Below are 23761 nucleotides of genomic sequence, written 5' to 3' on the forward strand. Positions count from 1 at the left end.
GTCAATCACATAGATATGTTATCTGATTGATACTGCTGGAATGTGAGGTTGGGGACGTGGGCATTGGCTTCATTTGCGCATCAAAGGTTACCGTGACCACTCGCAGGAAACCGCAACTGTGAGCTGGTACACGTCTTACCTCGCAAGAGCAATCTGATTTCAGCCAGCCACAAGGCAGGAGGGATGTCCTAACAGGAGAAAAGGCTGGACGGTCCTGGCCCGATCTCATCTCAGCAGGCAGCCAAGCTTGATCAAGCTAACGACCAAAACAGTGGGACAAAGCCAGCGACCTCAGAGAAGTCACAAGCAAGACGCCGTCTCCTTGAACACTCTGTATCCGGTGGTCGTCGTCCCAACCAGCTCTCAAGCCTAACAGGATTCCTCATCACTCTACACTCGAGGACATAAAGACTGGGCCTTCATCTTCATCGATGCAGAACTTCGCAGAACATCTCCTTGTTGCTAGGTGTTGGTATCGGTGTGACGTAAAATGGGGAACGCTATCCAAATACAAAAAATTGTTTGTTGGAATAATTTATTTACCACCCATATTCGCAACACAGTGTTAGTCCTAACTATGTTCATTTTCCAAACTGCTTATCCTTACAAGTTTTGCAATAGTGCTGGGCCCATTCCAGACAAGTGTTTGGAATGTGAAGGGAAAACAAAATGCTCAAGGGCACAAGGAGAACATGCAAACTTCACACAAGGTGTCCAAAAACTGGAATTAAACTCTGGACTTTTAAACTGTGAGGCACACATGCTAATAGCAAAACAATTTTGTAATGCTTACCCGCAAAACGTCAGGTCGATCCGCGTGCTAAGTCATTAAAAATGCACTCACCAAATGAAAAAATCCTGTGAAAAGCTAGCTGGTGTTATGTGGTCTCTGTGTGCTGTGTGACTCCAACTCTGTTGCCAAAAGTTTTTCCATAGCAGCAAGATTCATTACAATCATTCGAGCATGATGTTGTTGACCATTCTCCACACTGATTGGCTTTAAGCATGCAAGTTTGGTTTGATTCATCAAGAACTGTCCTTTCCAATTAGATTATTGCTCTGCTCGACAGGCAACGGATAATGTTTTCAGCCGTCCCCTTATTTGGTGAAAGTTTGATGCTGTATCTTTCGTTTTTGTTTTCTTTGGGTTGTCTTGGCCTTGAGGGTGAGTTAATGTCAGGATCTGGCACGCCATCTTCACCCAAAGGAAGCCAATCGGGCGTGGAACTGGACACACCTGTACCCAATCTTTTACGCACATGTCTCTCATCATACCAAGCCTTTATATTGACTGTTCGTAAAGCTCTAGGTTGGATCATTGCTGTTGTCATCCTGGTTTCCGTTTCCGTGCCACTTTTATCCAGTCTTTTCTTAACATGTCAGGTTTGTTTTTTGTTTCTGGTTTGGACCTTTTGTTAGTTGTCTTAAGACCTGGTTTGTTTTTGTTTGTTCCTGTTGTAAATAAATACTATTCTTTTGTTAAACACACCTGCCTAAATTTCGCCCTCCCTGCGTTTGGATCAACATACAAAAAGCACGATTTTATTATAATTAGTAGCTTTCTATGACAGTAGAACTGAACAAAGTAAAAGAACGGTTTGATAAAATCAAAGAATCATTAAATGTATCCAAAACAAAGATCATGGTGTTTTGGAAATCTTAAAAATACATTGAAACACAAATAAAGATAGGTAATGTTTACATAGAAACAGTTGAAGTTTCTCAGAGTGATTATCTGCCATGATATTAGCTGGAGATCCCATCTATATAGCATACAATGCAATTAGCAAAGAACATTGCAGATATAAGTAGAGGCAAACGTACCACCCTTTGCAAAAAGTATGGATTAACCAGTCTTGGGCAAGCCCTCACTCCAACATTTTTTCCGTAGAAAAATCTCAAATCCCAAACATGAAGCAATTGTAAGGTCATTCCAAAGTGCAACATATTGGCATTCAGAAACAAGAAAATACATTGCGATGGTCAGTAAATGTTACTTTTATGGAGCAAGTTTAGGGAAATGTGGAATCACTCAAGTCTGAGGAAGATAAATTAGAATAAGTACATTATGAGTAGAAAATAAGGACATGTCCAGTCAGTTTCCTTTCCTTAATTGGGCACCTGGCTAAGATTAAGTCTGCTCGTTAGTCAGCCGTTAAAAACAGTGCAGTTATCACACCTTCGAGGGCTCCTGGACTAAGTGGATTGGCAAGAATCATGGCTCCAAGGAGAGAGATTTCTCTTGAGACCAAAGACAGGACCGTCAAACTTCTTGGAGAAGGTAACGCTACTCGTATGGTTGCCAAAGATGTGGGTTCTTCTCAGTCAGCTGTATCAAAGATTAGGACCAAGTACAAACAGGATGGGAAGGTTGTTGAAGTCAAGTGTACTGGTAGGTCAAGGAAGTCATGTAGGCGTCAAGACAAACAACCAAAGGCCATATGTCTTTAAAACAGACAAATGAAAAGGAAACAGGAGGAAGTTGAAGTTAATGTATGTGACAGAACTGTGCAAAATCACTTAAAGGAAATTAGATTTCTATATATCATTGACTGTGGATGACTAGATGAAGGTTATTTTCAGTGATGAGTCACAGAACTACATTGGACAAGGTGATGATGCTGGAACTTTTGTATAGTGCTGTTCCGGTCAGAGTTTCAAAGAGGACTGCCTAAGGAAAACATCAAAATTTCCACAGTCCTTAATGAGCGCTACCGACTGGGGTAGTGTGAGGAGGGTAACGAGGACAGCAGAGAAAATAATCGGGACTACACTTCCCTCCATTCAGGACATTGGCCAGAAGCGCTGCCTATCCCATGCTAAGAACATTATCGGGGACCCCTCTCACCCCCATCATGGACTGTTCACTCTGCTAGCCTCTGGGAAGAGGTACTGCAGTGTGCGGTACAGGACCACCAGGTTCCGCAGTAGTCTAGTCCCCCTGGCCATTAGACTGTTAAATGGTCAATCTAACATATACTGGTAGTTAACCTAAATCTAAACGGCTGCTAATTTGACTTTTTGCACTACTGGCAGTTGTTTATAGCTTGCCACTCCTTGCACAATTGCTCTCTGCACTATTGTACTTACAGCGTTATTGTTACAGTGTTAATGTTACTGTTTACCTGACTTGTTAACCTGACTGCCCATTTTGCACATCTGGTTAGCTACTCCACTTGCACTATCGGCACTATGGTAAAATACTATACGTAGCCATAATACAATACAACTTTTACTTATATCTGTACATTCAAGGAAACTGGGCGGGTCAGATGTATCGACATTTCGTTCTGTATACACGTGTACTAGAATGACAATAAAGTAGATCTGAATCTGAATCTGAATTGGATATGGGGCTGCATGTCAGGCAAAGTTACCGGGGAGATGGCTGTGGTCAAATCTGCATTAAATGCACAAGTTTACATTGACATTTTGGACAGCTTTATTGTTCCTTCAGTTGAAAAAATGGTGGACTCATTTTCCGAGACGACAATGTTTCATGCCACAGAGCAAAAAACTGTGAAAGCATTCCTTGGCAAAAGATGCATCCAGTCAATGCCATGGGCTGCAAATAGCCTAGATCTCAACCCAATTAAAACCTGAGGTAAAAATTAAAAAGATTTTGTCCACAGCAAGGCTCCGACCTACGAAGATGATCTGGCAACTGCAATCAAAGAGATTTGGCACCAGATTTATGAAGGATACTGTTTGTTACCAGGGTTGGGTAGGGTTACTTTAACTGGATTACTTTCAATTACTTTTGGATTACTCCAATACCAAATATCCTAATAAAAGACAAAATAAACTAAATATGAATAAAATTATGACTCACAACACGTGGTAAGTTTTCTCTCCTGGCTTTGATCTCTTTGATCTCCGGCAAAACGAACATAAAATGCGACAGAAACAAAATGAAAATAAATCCAAACAGCTTGCCAACATCATTTTTGCCGTTCCATGTATTCCGTTACTCCCCAAGCCTGCACAAAATTTAGTAATTTCATTCATATTTAGTTTCTCATGTCTTTTATTGGCATATTTGGTATTGGAGTAATTGGAAGTAATCCAGTTAAAGTAACCCTACCCAACCCTGTTTGTTACTCATCAAGTCCATGCCTCAGAGACTGCAAGCTGTCATAAAAGTCAAAGGTGGAGCGAATAAATATTTGTGATATGTTTTGATTGTTATTTTTTCGTCTGTTTTTCATGATTCAATATATTTTTCCTCAGGATGAAGTGATTCCATGTTTTTTTTTCTCTGTGCTTGGTCTATAAAAGTAGCTTTACGGACTACCACCACATTTTTTTTTTATTAATTCCTTTTAGTGTTTATTAATTTCAAGGAGTTGCACTTTTGAAGAACTTTATTCTATTATCATTTTTTCATGCTCTTTAATCTAGTTTGTTCAACAGAATAAAATTTTGTGTCCAAGACAGAAGATTCCATACTTTTTGCTAGGAGTTTTATATTGTACCAGAAAACACCGCAAATATTGTTTGCCACTTATAACACCATCCATCCACGACAATCGCGGCCTTCCTCTTGGTCTCCTTCCATTGACTTCTGCTCTGTAGATTCTCTTCAACATTCGCTCCTCATCCATCCTCTCCATGTGTCCAAACCAACCGAGTACTCTTATCAACACGCTTGCTCAGTTCCACGACTACTCCAGTTCTCTCTCTCACAATTTAATTTCTTAGTCTATCCAATCTTGTCACTCCTAACTTAGTCCTCAAACACGTCATCTCAAAACCATTAAACTTCCTTCTTAAATCTCTGTTCACGCTCCAAGTCTCTGCACCATACAACACAGTCGGCACAATCACACTCTCATACAGTCCCCTCTTAACATCCATACTCATACTCTTGTTGTTCATCACTCTCCTCAGAGCACCCAAAACCTTGCCTCCTTGATTCACTCTGTGCAATACCTCACACTCCATTCCACCAACTTCAGCCACATCACAACCCAAGCATCCAAAGCTTTAAACTTCTTATATAAGGTAATGTGTAAATATTTGGATAAATGTATTATCCAATAGAAATCAATAACGTCAAAGTCAAGTATTATCACACAACATCGAAAAGCTACTGTGCTACCCAAAAAACTATTTATGAAACGAGTTAAATCATAGAAATCAATCATGTGGCCCGCAAGCAAGCACTGGCCTGCCAACAGAGTGAATCTGGTCCGCAAGACAAAGCTGAGAGAAGCTCAAGAGGAAACAAAGTCAAAACATAAGATACAATTTTCAATAAAGCCAAGCGCCACCTCAAAGCAATTAAAGGAGTATTTACTTTCTTCCTCTTTTTTTCCCTTTTTTCTTTTTCTTTCTCTTTTCCATTTTCTGTCAGCCTTGCCTCATTGTCTATTTCTATCTCTCTATCTCAACCTCTCTTAGTTTGCCTCTCTTTCTCTCCTTCTCTCTTTATTTCTCTTTCTCTGTCTCCTTTCCCTCTCTTTTTTTTCTTTCACTCTCTCTCCCTCTTGTTCTCTCTTTCTCCCTTCCCCTTTCATTTTCTTTCTCTCTTTTGTCTTTCCTGGTCTCATTTTTCAATGGCCTCTCTCTCTCTTCTTCCATTTTTCTCCTTCTCTCTTTTTCACCCTATCCTCTTAATATATCCATCTCTCTTTTCACTCTGTTTTTTCTATCTCTTTCTCCCCCTTCCTTTCTTTCTATCTTTCTACAATGTATTTCGAAGCACCTTTCAGGACACCCAAGGTCGCTGAGCAAAATAGGTAGGACACAACAATAAACAAAGAGTAAAAAAAACACTAAATAGCCAATAACACACATTAGAGTTAAAAGGGGAGGTATGTGAGGCGGATGGTTAAGGAAAGGCAAGTCTGAAGAGGTGAATTTTGAGTCCGGATTTGAAGGCGGACAGGGTCATTCCATATTACCTATACGCTATGTATGTCAAACTAAGTTGAGCTTTAGGGCCACATGGTTGAAAAAACATTCTTTCAAGTAGATTAAAGAGAGAGAAAGAGAAAGAGAGGGGAAGAAAGAAAAAAGAGAGTGAGAAAGAAAGAATGAAAGATAAAAAAGAAGACAGAAAAATGAGTGTTTAAGAGAGAAAGAAAGACAGAGAGACTATGAGAGGGAGAGAGAATTAGAGAGAAAGAGAAAGAAAGAGAGTGAGAGAAAGAAAGAGAAAAAAAGTAAAGAGAGAGACAGTAAGAGAAAAGATGAGTGCAGAGAGAAAGAAAGAGAGCGAGGTAGAAAGATACTATCAGAGAGAGAGTATGAGAGAGACAAAAATAGAGAAAGAAAGAAGAAGAAAGAAAAAGAAAAGGACAGAGAGAGGGAGAGAGAGAGAGAGGAAGGAAGGAAAGACTAGTGTCAAGATTACTGATGCGAGGCACGTGATACTGCTCCTTTGGCTACCTGTCACTTTTTATACCCCCGTCTTCCTTTCCGACCCTGACCTGCTCCTGTTCTGATTCCCGTCTGTTTCCCGGCTCCGACCCTTTTTCTGACCTCGACCACGTTTTTTGCTCCCCTGTCCCAGCTACTGATCTGTTTCTTCCGCTCTTGACACCGCCATCGCTCGTCACGGAAATACCCCTTTCGCGTCCGAGCAATCTGCTCCCCGCCACCAGCGATCTACAGATCGTGTGTACTATCCTTTCCCTTCTTCCCAATAAAACAAAGAGAAACGCACGCAAGTCAAGTTACATCAAGTCACATTTATTTATATAGCCCTTAATCACAAAAATGTCTCAAAGGACTGCACAGGATTACAATTACAAAATTACACAATTACCTGATCTTAAACCAGCATGCGGGCAAGGAACAACTCAAAACCCTTAGTGTGAGGAGAAAAGAGAAACCTTGAGAAAGGACCCCACATGTGGTAATCCCCCTTCCAGGATTGACCAGGGTGAATTACAATTAGCATTACTGTACACACATTAGGTAAGATGTTGAAAATGTCCTTAAAGTGCATGACATCAACGACGCCCCCAGCCTGCAAACCAGTCCAGAAAGTCTATGACGGCCACGACGCTGCCTCCCATCTCTGCCAGCTGGTAAATGCAGGGGATGACATGCTGCAGGCCAGACGCTGGTCCGCTGACCCATCCCGAGTCATCCTTCTCCTTCGTATCAGCCAGGCAGGCGTCGGAAAAAGACAGGACAATACAGAATATGAGGTGGGCATCAATCATACGCTTTGGAATAGAAGTGTGTCTTAAGCCTTGATTTAAAAACTTCCGTTGAGGTTGCAGATCTTATCTCCAGAGGCAGGGCATTCCATAACACCGGGGCCCGGATGGAGAACGCTCTCGAGCCTGCAGACTTCTTGGCTCTCGGAGTCACAAGTAGACCGGCATTTTCCGAGCGCAGACTCCGTGCAGGAATATAGGGGGAAATCAAATCAGAGAGATAAGAGGGTGCAAGCCCATGCAAACATTTATATGTTAATAAGAGAACCTTATTCTCTTATATGTTAATAAGAGAACCTTAAAGTCACATCTTAAGTGGACTGGGAGCCAGTGCAAGTTGGCCAACTTGCCAACAAGTGGGTCCTGTCTTCATTCCAGTCTTGACAAATAGAGAAAAAAGACCAAAAAAGAGAGTGAGAAAGAGAGAGCGGATGAGGGAGAAAGAAAAGTCAAGTCAAGTCAGATTTATTTATATAGCCCTTACTCACAAAAATGTCTCAAAGGACTGCACAGGATTACAACTACCTGATCTTAAACCAACATGCGGGCAAGGAACAACTCAAAACCTCAGCGTGCCTACGATCTGAGAGTGCCGGTCTTCTGGTGATCCCAAGAGCAAAGAAGTGTTCTGCTGGTTCGAGAGCGTTCTCCATCCGGGCACCGGTGCTGTGGAATGCTCTTCCCCCTGAGATCCGATCTGCAACCTCAGTTGAAATGTTTAAATCTAAATTTAAAACTCACTTCTACTCCATACCATATGAATAACCTACTCTTCTCGTCCGCTGAAAAATAGTCTGTGTAATATAGTGTAATAATCTGTGAAGCCCTTTGAGACTCTTCGTGATTTAGGGCTATACAAATAAAGATGACTTGACTAGATGACAAGAGAAACCTTGAGAAGGGACCTCACAAGTGGTAATCCCCCTTTCAGGATGACCAGGGTGAATTACATTTAGCATTACAGTACACAAACATAGTAGGTAACATGTTGAAAATTTGTCCGGAAAGTGCATGACAACAGCGACGCAGCTTCCCATCTCTGCCAGCTGGTCAATGCAGGCGTTGACATGCTTCAGGTCAAACACTGGTCGGCTGACTCATCTCAAATCGTCCTTCTCCTTCGTATCACCACCAGGCAGGCAGTCGGAAAAAGACAGGACAATACAGAATATGAAGTGGGCATCAATTATAAGCTTTGGAATAGAAGTGTGTCCGATGCCTTGATTTAAAAACTTTTATTATTGAGGTTGCAGATATTATCTCCGGAGGCAGGGCATTCCATAGCACCGGGCCCCGGTTGGACAACGCTCAAGCCTGCAGACTTCTTGGCTCTCAGACTCACAAGTAGACTAGCATTTTCCGAGTGCAGACTCCGTGCAGGAACATAGGGGGAAATCAAATCAGAGAGATAAGAGGGTGCAAGTCCATGCAAACATTTGTATGTTAATGAGAGAACCTTAAAGTCACATCTTAAGTGGACTGGGAGCCAGTGCAAGTTGGCCAATACAGGAGTAATATGCTTCAACGACGCCCCCAGCCTGCAAACCAGTCCAGAAAGTCTATGACGGCCACGACGCTGCCTCCAATCTCTGCCAGCTGGTAAATGCAGGGGTTGACATGCTGCAGGCCAGACGCTGGTCCGCTGACCCATCCCGAGTCATCCTTCTCCTTCGTATCAGCCAGGCAGGCGTCGGAAAAAGACAGGACAAAACAGAATATGAGGTGGGCATCAATCATACGCTTTGGAATAGAAGTGTGTCTTAAGCCTTGATTTAAAAACTTCCGTTGAGGTTGCAGATCTTATCTCCAGAGGAAGGGCATTCCATAACACCGGGGCCCGGATGGAGAACGCTCTCGAGCCTGCAGACTTCTTGGCTCTCGGAGTCACAAGTAGACCGGCATTTTCCGAGCGCAGACTCCGTGCAGGAACATAGGGGGGCAGGGCATTCCATAGCACCGGGCCCCGGTTGGACAACGCTCAAGCCTGCAGACTTCTTGGCTCTCAGACTCACAAGTAGACTAGCATTTTCCGAGTGCAGACTCCGTGCAGGAACATAGGGGGAAATCAAATCAGAGAGATAAGAGGGTGCAAGTCCATGCAAACATTTGTATGTTAATGAGAGAACCTTAAAGTCACATCTTAAGTGGACTGGGAGCCAGTGCAAGTTGGCCAATACAGGAGTAATATGCTTAAACTTTTTTGTCTGAGTCAAAAGTCTAGTTGCCGCATTCTGAACCAGTTGCAACCTTTTGATGCTAGACATCGGGAGACCAGAAAGCAATACATTACAGTAATCAAGCCGAGAAGTAATTAACGCATGAATTAAAACCTCTGCATCTGATTGGGACAGCATCGAACGAATCTTCGCAATATTACGGAGGTGGTAGAAAGCTATTCTAGTAATATTTTTCACGTGTGACTAAAACGACGGATTAGGATCAAATATAACACCTAGATTGTTGACTGAGTCACTATGGGTTATATTACATTTGTCTAGGTTCAGGGTAGTGTTTGAAAACAACTCATGGCAGTGAGCCGGACCAATAATCAACATTTCAGGTTTTTTTTGGGTTAAGGCGCAAAAATTAAGTGATATCCATCTATGAATCTCAGTGAGGCAAGCGTCCAGATTTTTACAAATTAAGTGTCCAGTTGTCTCCAGTGGCAGATACAGTTGAATGTTGTCTGCATACAATGGAAACTAATATACTGGCGGATAATGTCACCAAGCAGAAGCGTATAAATACTAAAAAGAAGGGGGCCAAGTACAGAACCCTGTGGAACGCCACAGGAGACATAAGAGTGTTTACAGGTTGGATTGCCATAATTAACACATTGCATCCGGACAATACAGTTGCTGAGATACCGATGCATTCCAGACGAACCAGTAATATGTTGTGGTCAACAGTATCAAAAGCGGCACGGAGATCCAGCAGTAGTAACATTGACGGGGCACCGGAATCTATTGCTAAGAGGAGATCCTTTGTTACTTTAGCCAGGGCTGTCTTAGTAGAGTGATTTGCCCTAAATGCTGACTGGACAGTTTCAAAGAGGTTATTTTCCGAAATAAAGTCATTTAGCTGCTGTGCAACGACCTTTTCGAGTAATTTTGCAAAAAATGGCAGATTTGAAACTGGCCTATAATTACCTAAGCTTTCTGGGTCAAGGTTAAGTCGCTCAAGCGTAGGTTTAATGACGGCAGACTTGAAGGTTACAGGAACAATAACCGAGGATAGCGATATATATATTAATAATATTTAAAACTGTTGGTCCTAGGATCCCAAACAGATCCTCCACCAGTACAGCTGGAAACGGATCAAGCAGGCAAGTAGTTTTTTTAGCTCTACTGACCATCTCTGTAAGACTATCAAGGTACAAATCATTGAAACTGGACAACGTTTCTGAACAACCGCCGACACGGTCCTTACCTAACACCTACGCATCTTTGAGGTAGGACGAGGGTGCAGAGCGTTTAAGATTTCATCCCTGATGAGTTGAATCTTTTTATCAAAAAATTCCATAAAGTCATTAGCAGAATAAATAGAACTCTTCGGGTTAAGTTGCTGTCTGGTAAGTTTTGACATTGTGTTGAACAAAAATTTCGGATTACTTTTATGTATTACAATAATCTTAGAGAAAAACGATGCTTTAGCTGAGGCAAGAGCTACTTTATATTTTAGCAAGCTGTCACACAAGGCCAGTCGGAAGACCTCCAGCTTCGTAGTGCGCCATTTTCTCTCAAGTTTCCTGCAACCTTGTTTGAGTGACCTGGTTTCTTCAGTAAACAAATGTGTATGCTTCTTAGGTCGAAATTTATGCCTTAGGGGCGCCACAGAATCAAGAACATTAGCCAAAGCAGTATTAAAGTTGTTTGTCAACAGACGAAGGGAAGGCCGCAGTTACCGTAGGTAATAATTGTTTTAAAGCCAATGTTGTTGCGGGGCGGATAGTGCGACTACTAAAGCCTAAATTTTCCTTATCACATTAAACAGCACCTCACACTTAACAAGATGGTGATCAGAGATGGCATTAGGATACGGTAACACTGTAACATTTGAGGCTACTACAATGAGAGACAATGAGAGAGAGAGAGAGAGGGGCACAGAGAGAGAGCTGCCTGTTAGCTTAAGATGTGATTTTAAGGTTCTGTTGGTATTATACAAAATTATGCATGGACTTGCTCCCTCAAATGTTTCAGATTTAATTTCCCCCTATGTTCTGGTCCAGAGCCTTCGTCAGAAAAGGCCTTCTTGTGACTCCAAGATCCAAGAAGAAGTCTGCAGGCTTGAAGGAGTTCTCCATCCGGCCCCGGTGCTACAGAATGCTCTGCCTCCAGAGATAAGATCTGCAACCTTAGTGAAAATTTTCAAATCTAGACTTAAGACCAACTTCCATTCAACAGCCTCTGATTGATGCCCACCCCATACTTTTCTTATTTCTTGTCTTTTTCCGACTGCCTGGCTGGTGTTGATACGAGGGAGAAGGACGATTCAAGATGAGTCAGCGGACCAGCATCTGGACCTGGAAAGCATGTCAACACCTGCATCGACCAGCCTGCAGAGATGGGATGCTCCATCGTTGATGTCATGGACTTTTTGGACTATTTTACAGGCTTGCACTTTCTGGACAAATTTCAACATATTACCTATTGTTTTCTTTAATTTGTGTTCACTATGTATTGTGTATGCTGGTCTACTAGTGATCCCAAGAACCAAAAAGAGAACCACAGGTTGATACTGTTCTCCATTGTAAAGTAGATCATATTTAGTTAATTGTGTATTTCTCTGTGTTCTATGTTACAAATAATCCTGATGAAATTAACCCGCATTTTAACTTGTTTTTCCTATTGTTGAGTTTTTTGAGTTTTTCCTTGCCCTCATTTAGGTTTTAGATCAGGGGAAGGTGTAATAATAGTTTGTAGTTTGCAATAATCTGTGGTCTCTGCAACCCTTTTTGAGACTCCTTGTGATGAAGGGCTATACAAATAAACATGACTTGACTTGACTTTACTTAAAAGAAAAGAGAAACAGAGACACTTTGAGAAAGAGCAAAAAAGAGAAAAACATAAAGAGGGAAAAATAAAACAGAGGGAGTAGATGGAGAAAGAGAATGAGAGATAGGAAGAAAGGCAGAGAAAGAAAGATAGAGGGCAAGAGAGTGAGAGAAAGAAAGAGAGAAAAACAACAAACAGAAAGAGAGGTTAAGAAAGATGGGAAAAAAGAGAGAAAAAGAGACACTTTAAAAAAAACACAAAAAGAGGGACAAAGAAAAGGGAGATGGAGAGAGGCAGAGAGAGAGAGAGAGAGATAAAGAGAGAGAGAATGCATGAGAGAGAGAAAGAAAGGAAACAAGAGCGAACAAGAGACAGAAAGAAACAATTTGAGAGAGAGAAAGAGAAACAGAGAGAGGCAAAAAGAGAGAAAAACAGAGAGAGAAAATAGGCGAAAGAGGGAACGTGAGAATGAGAGAGGCAGAGAAAGAAATACAGCCCCAGTTGTTTTATGAGTGGCGCCCCTCTTTGTCGCAACCAAGCGGCCAGATTTCAAACTGCAGCCCTTCTTCTTTTTTGCTTCTCCTAGCGTTGTTTGGCGCGCCCAGATTCAAACCCTCAGCGGGCCAGATCCGCCCCGCGGGTCGCATGGTTTAACCCGATGAGTCATGCCATTCTAGATCTGAAGTCAACAAGCCAACCATTAATGCCGACTGGCGGGACGGCGCAGGCTTGGATTTTTCTGTGCACCCCCCCCCCCCCCCCCCCGCCTTTTTTTTTGTCATTGACGTAAGAGATAGATTGAATGCGCGGTAGAAAGTGGAAGATTTAAAGAAGGCGGGTTTATGGCAATATAAAGACAGTGTGTGCGGGCACACGGGCGTGCGCGAATCGTTATTGTCCTCGGAGGCTGAGGCGAGAGGTTTCTTTTTTTCATCGTGAAGTGAGGAGCTCCTTTTTTTGTGGAGAAACAAGACAAGATGCCAACCTTTTCCGTCATGTATAAAGGAGCTGTCATCATTAGCAGGTGAGCAATAAAGGCAGCAAATCGTCTGCGCACTTTCAGGCTTTACTTAAGATAAACATTACAGTTGTCGCGAGTAAACGTAGGAATCCTAATGAAGACGAGACAGGCATTTTGATTTAAAGCTTATATTTGAATATGAAAATGGCTTTATGCTTTGACTGTGCGTTGAAGCCGTCAAAAATAATAATGTGACGTTCGCGAGCGAAAGAGCTCCAGGAGCCAGCTCTTTGAGTGATCGATGAGAGCCTGCTCACTATCAATAAAGGAGTCGGTTTCCTTGGATACACTCTCTCTCTTTCTGTCTCTCTTTCACTTATATTTATTTTTACTTTTTTTCTCTTACGCATTTACTTTTTCTCTTTATCTTGCTATTTTTATCCCTCTCTTTCTACCTCATTTTCTTTCTAGTTTTTCTTTCTATCTCTCTTGCTCTCTTTCTCTGTCTCTCAATGTCTCTCTGTCTTTTGCGCTCTTGTTTTCTCTGTGTTTCTCTCTTCTGTGTTTCTCTCTCACTTTTTTACTCTCTTTCACTTTATTTTCTCTTACTCTCCTTTTTATAGTCTATTTCGCTATCTTCTTTACCTTTTATCTCCTCCTTTCCCTCCTTCAATCTCTTTTTCTTTTTTCTCACTTGCTTTTTCTCTCTCTCTCTGCCTCACTCTCACTCTCTCTCTCCCTCTGTCTCTCTTTCTCTTTCTTTCTTGCTTTTTTCCCCTCTGTCTTGCTCTCTTTCTCCTTTTTTCTTCATCTCTTGCTTTTTCTCTCTCACCCTCTTTTTCTCTCTTTCTTTCTCTCTCTCTCTCCTCTCTTGCTTTTTTCTTTTTCTCTATGTCTCTTTCTTTCTCTCTTTCTTTCTCTTGTTCTCTCACTCTCTCCTCTCTTTCTTTTTGTCTTTCTCTCTGTCTCTATCTCTCTCTCTTTCCTCTCTCTCTCTTTCTTTCTCTCTTTTACTCCTCTCTTTCTACCACCCCCCTCTCTCTTTCTCTCTTGCTCTCTAGTTTTGTCTTTCTCTATCACTGTCTCTAGCTCACTCCACCTCACTCTCTCAGGCGCTTGTGACTGGCCAACATGAGAGGCATCATCTCTATTGTTTGCTTAGTATAAATATTTTTAAAGGTTGAATTATGTAAAAGTTCACTGTATATTTTATCTGGAGGGCTATTATATTGTAGTAGCAAATACTTATACAAAATGCATTAATTTGGTTCATGATATTTCATTATTATGGATATGATATAACCAAAATCAAACAAAACATCTGTAGAACCGATCAGGACTCGAATGAACTGGCTCTTTTCAGGTAGCTGAGCCGAAAAGCCTTGTTCTCGAAAAAAAAGCCGGAATTCTAATCACTAATTAAGACAGTAACGTGCCTTATTCTCTTTTTGAAAATCAACGGTCGATGTTTTTTTGTTTCTGTTTTCGGGATTTGAGAAAAACACATTCAAACAGCACCTCGCCTGCTTGTTTTTGTCTTTTTTTGTTCCGGGAAACTCTTCTCCATCTGTTGTTGACTCAGCCAGTCGCCGTGCGCATCGAAAACCGCTGATTAAATTTATTTCCCGCATCTGTGACACAAAAAAGTTGTTCAGAGCAGGATGTCAACCTCATTTGACTTCATGGGCCACATGATTGAAAAAAGAGACAGAGGAAGAAAAATAAAAAGAGTGGCTAAGAGAGAATGAGAGAGAAAGAGAGCCAATGCCAGACAAAAAGAGAGACATAAACTATGAGAGAAAGCCAGAGAGAGAGAGAAAGAGAGAGAGAGAGAGAGGCAGGGAGAGAGGGAGAGAGAGAGGGAGAGAGAGAAAGAAGGAGAAAGAAAGAGAGAGTGAGGAAGAGAGAGTGAGGAAGAGAGAAAATAAAATACAGAGAGAGACAAATAGAGAGAAAGGAAGAGACATCTCATCTCATCAGCTGCACCGCTTATCCTCAGTAGGGTCGCGGGGGTGCTGGAGCCCATCCCAGCAATCATCGGGTAGTGGGCAGGGGACACCCTGAAGTGGTTGCCAGCCAATCGCAGGGCACATAGGGACAGACAACTTGCTCGCTCATTCACACCTAGGGACAATTTGGACCGGCCAATCCACCTGAAATGCATGTCTTTGGAATGTGGGAGGAAACCGGAGTGCCCGGAGGAAACCCATGCAAGCATGGGGAGAACATACAAACTCCGCACAGGAAGTCCGGTAGCTGGATTTGAACCCACACAGGAGGTTCCCAAGACCTTAGAACTGTGCCTGCACACGCGCTAACCACTGCGCCGCCGTGCTGCCCAGGAAGAGACATAAACAGAGAAAATAAAATACAGAGAAAAACAAATAGAGAGATAGGGAGGGACAGAAAATGAGAGATTGGAGAGCGAAGGAGAGAGAAAAAAAGACACCTTGAGAAAGATAGAAAAAGAGTGGGGGGATGAAAGAGATAAAAGAGAGAAATAGAATCAAAATGAGAATGAGAGAGAGGCAGTGAATGACAGAGAGAGACTGGGAGAGAACAAGAGAGAGAGCAAGAGAGAGGGTGGGCAGAAACCTTTTGAGAAAGAGAAAAAGAGATGGAGAAAAGGAGAGGGGGTGAGAGAAAGGAAAGAAGGGATGAAGAGGAAAAAAATAAAGGAAAAAAGAGATGGAGAGACACTTTGAGAAAGAGACAACAAGAGAGAGACCAAAATTGAAGAAAAAAGAAGAGAGAGATAGGAAAAGGAGACAAAAGAGAGAGAGAGAGAGAGAAAAGAAAAGATCAGATAAAGAAAGGAAAGAAGAGAAAAATAGGGAGAAAGAGAGACACATTAAGAAAGAGAGAAAAAGAGAGAGAAAGAGTGAGCGACACCGTGAGAGAAAGAGAGAGAAGGTGGGGAGAAAGAGAGAGAGAGACAAATGGAGAGCAAGTAAGAGGGAGAGAGAGAGAGAAGAGAGACACTTTGATGAAGAGAGAAAAATAGAGAGAAAAGGGGGAAAGAGAGAAAGGGACAACAAGAGAGAGACAAAAAAATGAAAAGAGAGAGAGAGAGGGAAAGGAGAAAAAGAGACAAAGAAAGGAAAGAACAAATAAAGAAAGTAAAGAATAGAATAGAATAGAATAGAATAGAATAGAATAATAATAATAATAATTTCCTTTGTATTGTCATTCTTTGTAACAATGTACACAGAATGAAATGTCGATACACCTGACCCGTTGTAGCGAGCCGATGCAGCCGCAGCCAACAGAGGGCGCCGCCATTTTTACCAATGTTATAAGTCTTAGGTATGACTCGGCCGAGGCGCGAACCAGCGACCTCCCAGTCTCAAAATACCTTTATTATCATTGTTATAAATTGGGTTGAACATATTGTGACAACGAAATTAGACGTGGCACTCAAGGCTCATATTTTACTGAGAGAATAAAAAAAAAAAGATAATTTACACAATATTTCCACAAGAAAGTCTGGGCACGTAGAGGCAGAAGATTTTTGGATTGGGTGTTTACGTACAGTTTTGGGATCGTATTAGTGCAATATGAGGTAGTGCAAAATAGGCAACATTGTGCAAAGTAAACATAGGCATGAATACAACTTTACATCTGTATGAGGTAGTGTGTGTCCAAGAGTTTCATTTTTTTGTGCAGTGCGTGTTAAGGGTGGTAATGGCTCTGGGGAAGAAACTGTCTCTGAGTCTGTTTGTTTTTGTTTTGTGTGACCTGTAGCGTCTGCCGGAGGGCAAGAGGTCAAAGAGGTGGTGGCCAGTGGTAGTCATAGATGATGTTTTCTACTCTGCTGAGGTAGCGAGAGCAGCCATTGCCTCCAAACTGGGCAGAGAGCAACCAAAGATTCTCTGGGCAGTGTTGATGACCCTCTGAAGTGTTTTTCTGTCTCCTGCCGTGCACCCAGCATGCCACACCATAATGCAGTATGTCAGAATGCTTGCCACTGTGGCTCGGTAGAAGGACACCAGCAGCTGCTGTTCCAAATGATTTTTCCTGAGCACTCTTAGGAAATTGAGTCGCTTCTGGGCCTTCCCTACCATCGCTCCGGTGTTTGCAGACCAGGAGAGGTCATCGCAGATGTGCACACCCAGGAATTTAAAAGAGTGAGAGAGAAATAGAGACACTTTGAGAGTGAGAGAGAGAAAGAGAGAGAGAGAAACAAAGAGAAGAAAAAAGAGAGAAAAAGAGAAGAAAAAAAGAGAGAGAGAATAACAGAGGGGGAGTAAAATAAAAAAAGAAATAATGAGTAAGAGAATGTGAGAGAGAGAGAGAAAGAAATACAGCTCCAGTCTCTTTGTGAGTGGCGCTCGTCTGTCGGCACCAAGTGGGCAGACTTCAAACCGCAGTGCTATTTTTCCTCTCTCGTTTTTCTCTTAGCTTTGTCATTGGGCCTGATCACGCCCGTTGGCCGCACGTTTTGACACCTGTGTTTTATAGGATTAAAAGCATTGGCCGGATATGTTTGCAAATGTCCAGTAAAGTTGACCCCACTTGGGTCTAAAATTGACCCTTCATGGGGCCCAAGGGCGTATCCAGCAAATGATCCCCAAATTCAACCCAAGCAGACCCAAAAAATAAAAAACCATGCTCTGCAATATGTGAAGATTGCTCCTAGACTACAAGTAGTGTTGTGTCAAACACTTTCAGGATTTCTGCCATCTTGCAAAGTAAGATGTTCACTGCTTATTAGATTAAATTAAATTTGGCTGGGTGTACCACAGGCTGGGGCAATTGTGGCCACAGGCTAGGGCAATTGTGGTTTTGTTCTGGAATGCATGTGGCCTTTCAAACTACACCATACAAATGCAAGAGAAATACATTTTTGTGCTTGTGCTTGTGCACTGACGAATAGCATAACATCACGTTTGATTTTGTGGTCATTTGTGGACAAGATTTCCCAAATTTAGGGATTTTTAAATTGTTTTTGACTTGGGGTTCTAATATTCAGGGTTCTTTTGGGTGCTTGAAATACTAGAATAGAATGGAATAGAATAGAATAGAATAGAAAATGCTTGAAGTGTTTTTCCAGGTTTATAAAGTGCTTGAATTTTAGGTGAAGTGCTGGTAAATGATCGATAGTCTTGCCATGTTTCTTAGATTAGGTGTTGGGCTATGGTTAGAAGCTAGGGTTTGAGCTTCAAAAAAGGGTTTTAAATTTATTTTATGGTTCCAAAACAGGATTGGAGCTGGGGTTGTAAACTAAGGTTTAGGCTCCTTTATGGGGTATTAAACTGAATTTAGGGTTCGTAAATAGGGTTGGTTACTAGGGTTACAGCTAGACTTAGGTGTATGTTTGGGGGTTAGGAAATAGGGTTTGAGTTACATGTTAGGGTTCTAACTGAATGTAGGGTTCCAAAATAGTTTTAGAGGTAGGGTTACGGTTTAGAACAGTGTTCGGGCTAGGGACTAGGGTTTGACCTCCAAAGTCAACTCAAACCGCAGATTAATATACGATCGCAGTTTTTTTGCTGGATATGCGATCATCCAGAAATCAAGCGCTCGGTGCTACGACCACTCGGGAGTGTTTACTTAGCCCCGGACTGCTACGTCAACAAGACCCAGCGGCCTACAAAGCAGCGAAGCAGAGTGGCGTGACCGGAGGAGGAAGCGAGGTGACCAGAGAAGGAAGCGAGGTTGTCAGGTCGGAGTCACCGCTAGGCTAAAGGCTAAACCCTTCAAAATGCCTCTCCCATCCATTTTCCTCTCCAACGTTCGCTCTCTGGACAATAAACTGGACCATTTACAACTGGAACTAACATCGAACCGCGATATGACGAACTGCTGCGCTATAATTCTGACGAAGACATGGTTAAATTTATCTATCCCGGCTGATGCTCAAGGAAACTGTGCGGGTCAGATGTATCGACATTTCGTTCTGTATACACGTGTACACGGATGACAATAAAGTATATCTGAATCAGAATCTGAATATTAGGGTTCTAAGCTGAATGTCGGGTTCCAAAATAGGTTTAGAGGTAGGGTTTGTGGTAGGTGATGCGACACTGTTCTCTGGTGGCTTCGCTTTGCTATTAGTTTGTATGGCTGGAGAAGAAGGGCGTCGTAGTATTCGGAAAAGAGTTCAGGAGTCAGACGGGAGGGCAGGTCGCAGGCAAATTTGGAAACGGGTCGGCAACGGAGATCATTCAGAAGAAAACAGGGAGCAGGCAAAGAGTCAGAGGTACGGGCTTACTGAGCTGAAGGCAACAGGTAGCGTGAGTACAATCAGACAAAGTGCTACCGGAAGCTGGGGATTTAAATGTACAGGGTGCGCCAATCAGCTGTCCTGGCTGTTGACGCCAAAACCTGAGCACAGGTGTTCCCAATCCAGGTGATTGTGACAGAACCCCCCCCTTAAGGGACGGCTCCAGAAGTCCCCAGAAAAAGGAGAAATAAAATCCAACAGGCAAAAGTATAATCCGACATGCAAGAACATAATCTGACAGACTGGCCAGTTAGAACTCCCCTGAGCGGACCGACGCTCCATCGTCGTCTTCAGGCGGCGTAATCGATGACGGACCCTGCGGAGATGTAGTCGTTGGCCGGACACCCCTAGGACGACCTCGTTGATCTGGATACTGGCGGTGGAACTCGGAGATGAGCGAGCGATCCAGGATCTGCCGGGTGGGGATCCAGGATCGTTCCGGGCCGTATCCCTCCCAGTCCACAAGGTATTGGAGACCGCGTCCTCTACGACGAGAGCGGAGCAGACGTCGCACAGTGTAGATAGGGTCACCATCCAGGAAGCAAGGGGCTAGGGGGGAGGGACTTCAGGTACTAGAGGGCTCTGGCGGACAGGCTTAATGCGGGAAACATGAAACGTCGGGTGAACCCTCATGGTTCTGGGCAGGCGCAGGCGGACTGCCGATGGACTAATAATTTTGTCCACCGGAAACGGTCCCAGGAATCGGGGAGCCAACTTCTAGGACTCCACCCGGAGTGGGAGGTCCTTGGTGGTCAACCAGACTCGCTGGCCCACCTGGTACGTCGGGGCCGGAATTCTTCTACGGTTAGCCCCCTTTGAATAACTTTGGACAGCCCGAACAAGAGCAGCCCGTGCCTGAGCCCAAGTGCTACGACAGCGCCGGGCATTTGCAAGAGCCGATGGACAGGATACCTCTCCCTCTTGGTTAGGGAACAACGGTGGCTGGTAGCCATAGACGCACTGGAAGGGAGACATGCCAGTGGAGGAGCAGACAAGGGAGTTGTGGGCGTATTCCACCCATACCAGCTGTTGCGCCCAGGAAAGAGGTTCACGGGAAACCAGGCAGCGGAGAGCCCTCTCCAGTTCCTGATTGAGACGTTCAGATTGTCCATTAGATTGCGGATGGAACCCGGACGAGAGACTGACCAAGGCCCCCAGGAGACGGCTGAACTCTTTCCAAAATCCCGAGGCAAATTGGGGACCTCGGTCTGAAACAATGTCTTTTGGGATTCCATGGAGGCGGAAGACATGCAGCTGGACCACCTGCGCCGTCTCTTTGGCGGACGGAAGTTTGGGCAAGGCCACGAAGCGGACTATTTTGCTGAACCGATCCACAATCGTCAAAATGGTTGTCATCCCTTCCGAGGCAGGCAGCCCAGTAACGAAGTCCAAGGAGATGTGGGACCAATGACGGCTGGGGACTGATAATGGCTGAAGCAATCCGGCAGTGGGTCAATTTGAAGGTTTGGCAAGCCCCGACGTACTCCTGAACGTCCTTTGCTAATGAGGGCCACCAGAAACGTCGGAAGTTGCTGGTGCGGGTAGCACCTGGGTGACAGGAGAGATGAGAGTCGTGCCCCCATTGAAGGACCTCCGACCGTAGAGCTTCCGGGACGAATAGCTGCCCCTCTGGGCAAGTACTGGGGCCTGCTTGGTCTTGGAGGGCCTCCCTGAAGCGGTCCTCGATGTCCCAGGTAAGTGTGGCCAGTACCCGGGAATCAGGAAGGATGGCTGTCGGACCCTGGGAATGATCGTCCTCCTTTTGGAACTGGCGAGAGAGGGCATCTGGCTTGACATTACGGGACCCGGGGCGGTAGGAAAGGGTGAAGTTGAAACGGGTGAAGAAGAGTGACCAGCGGGATTGTCTCGGGTTCAAACGTTTAGCAGATCGGATATACTCAAGAATTTTGTGATCAGTCCAAACCAGGAATGGAAATGGCACCCCTTCCAGCCAGCGGCGCCAATCCTCAAGTGCTAATTTTATGGATAGCAGCTCACGATCCCCACGTCATAATTGCGTTCGGCGGGGGATAAGCGTCGTGAAAAGAATGCACAGGGGTGCATCTTTTGATCCTCAGTCGACCTTTGAGAGAGGACAGCCCCAACTCCTACGTCCGAGGCATCCACTTCAACGACTAGCTGACGCCCCGGGTCAGGTACTTGGAGGATGGGAGCCGTCGAAAATCGAGCCTTGAGGGTGGTGAATGCTTTGTCGGCCGCAGGAGACAATCTGAATGTTTCCTTGGGACTAGTGAGAGCCGTCAGGGGACCCGCTACCGTGCTATAGTTCTGAATAAATCTTCTGTAAAAATTGGCGAAACCCAAGAATTGCTGAAGCTTCTTGCGATCCGTGGGGACAGGCCAGGAGGTGACTGCCGACACCTTTGCAGGATCCATCTGTAATCACCCCTCCGCGATGATATACCCAAGGAATGACACGGTTTGAGCGTGGAACTCACACTTCTCAGCCTTAACGAAGAGGGAGTTCACCAGAAGTCGTCGAAGGACAAGTTGGACGTGCTGCGTGTGTTCCTCCAGGGATTTAGAGAAAATCAGAATGTCATCCAAGTAGACAAACACGAACTTGTTGAGCACATCACGCAGCACGTCATTGATAAGGGACTGGAAGACGGCGGGGGCGTTCGTTAGACCAAAAGGCATGACTAAATATTCGTAGTGCCCCGTGGGACTGTTAAAGGCCGTTTTCCATTCATCTCCCTCCCGGATACGGACCAGATGATAAGCGTTTCTGAGGTCCAATTTAGTGAACACTGTGGCCCCTTGCAGCAGTTCAAAGGCGGAGGCGAGCAGTGGTAAAGGGAAGCGATTCTTAACTGTTATGTCATTAAGGCCCCGGTAGTCAATGCACGGTCATAAGGAACCATCTTTCTTGCCGACGAAAAACCCCCCAGCTTCAGCCGGGGAAGAGGACGGCCATATTATTCCGGCTGCCAAGGCCTCTGAGATATATTCCTCCATGGACGGTCTTTCGGGTGCAGAAAGGGAATAAAGACGACCCCGCAGGGGAGTAGAGCCAGGCAGAAGGTCGATAGCACAGTCATAGGGGCGATGTGGAGAAAGGGAAGTGGCCTTGGCTTTGCTGAAGGCCTCCCGTAGGTGGTGATAACAGGCAGGCACCTTGGACAGGTCAGGAGGAGACTTGGAAGCCACAGGTCGGTCGGGGTGAGATGCTGAACGTAGACAAGTGAGGGTTGTGCCGTACCAGCCATGGATGGCCCAAAATAAGTGGCTGGCCGGAGGATGGGAGCAGGTGCTCTCTATGATTGCCAGAAAGTCTCATCTCCATTGGTTCGGTAACATGGGTAACTGTGCCCAGAAGACGACCATCTAGTGCTCGGGCGGTGATAGGAGTAGCGAGGGCATTCAATGGAATCTTGAGTTTGTGGGCGAGGGAGAGGTCCAAAATGTTAGCTTCGGCCCCGGAATCCACTAGCGCGGAAAGTCTCTGTGGGGAACCAGCAATCAAGAGATGCACCTCGAGGGAAGGTCGAGAGGTTTTGGAGGACGGGATAAGGGCAGAACTTAATCGACCGCCTCCGTTGTCCGACGAGCCCCCCTTTTAACGGACATGTTGAGATTCGATGACCCTTGCCGCCGCAATAAAGACAAAGTCCCTCAGAAACCCGCCGCCGGCGCTCTTCGGCCGATAGCGCTGCCCGATTAAGTCCATGGCTTCGTGAGTAACTGTCATTGGGGATCGGGGCGTTTGGAACCCACTTGGCTCTTTGGGCGAATTCGTCGGGAGTCGTATTGTTCTTCCCCTCTCCTGTCGCCGTGCTTGGACCCGACGGTCAATTTGCGCCGTCAGTGCAATGGCTTTGTTGAGGGTAGAAGGCAGAGTATGGACACCAATTCGTCCTTCAAGTAATCGGCCAAACTGTGGAGATAAGCGTCCACTAACGCTTCCTCATTCCAATTACTCTGGCTAGCGAGTGTTCTGAAGTCAATGGAGTAATCGGCGACCGAACGTTTTTCTTGGCGAATGTTGAGCAGGGAGCGTGTTGCGTCAGACGAGGCAGACCCAGTATCAAATACTTTCAGGATCTCCTGGGAGAATAGTGCAAACGAGGAACATGCCACCGATCCCCGTTCAAACTCAGCGGTTCCCCAAAGCCGGGCTCTCCCAGTCATGTGGTTAATGACGAACGCTACCTTGGTTCCTTCGGTTCGAAAAATTCGGGGTTGGAGATGGAAAATGAGTCGACAGTTTACGAGGAAAGCACGAACTTGGGTAGGGTCGCCGCAAAACTTTTCGGGTGCGCCCACACGCGGTTCTGCTGCTTCGGAGACATGAGGTAGGCAATGGGATAATCGGCGAGGGTGTTCGTAGGCTCGGAGACGGGTTGACGGAATGCGGAAATGGTGACGTCAGTAATTTTGACAGTTG

The 23761-nt window shown here is 44.5% G+C and overlaps 1 protein-coding gene across 2 annotated transcripts in view; it reads left to right on the forward strand.

Moving 5' to 3' along the window:
- Positions 1 to 12940: 12940 nt before the first annotated feature.
- Positions 12941 to 23761, forward strand: part of LOC148373192 (syntaxin-binding protein 4) — a 136510-nt gene continuing 125689 nt past the window's right edge. For both annotated transcript variants that reach the window (XM_088331308.1, XM_088331391.1), the window contains exon 1: positions 12941 to 13190. In XM_088331308.1, the coding sequence (XP_088187434.1) occupies positions 13144 to 13190 (47 nt within the window). In that variant the 5' untranslated portion in view covers positions 12941 to 13143. The remainder of the gene's footprint in view (positions 13191 to 23761) is intronic.

The sequence above is a fragment of the Urocampus carinirostris genome, chromosome 1 (assembly GCF_059441175.1).
Source record: "Urocampus carinirostris isolate Australia breed hairy pipefish chromosome 1, RoL_Ucar_1.0, whole genome shotgun sequence".
NCBI lineage: Eukaryota > Metazoa > Chordata > Actinopteri > Syngnathiformes > Syngnathidae > Urocampus > Urocampus carinirostris.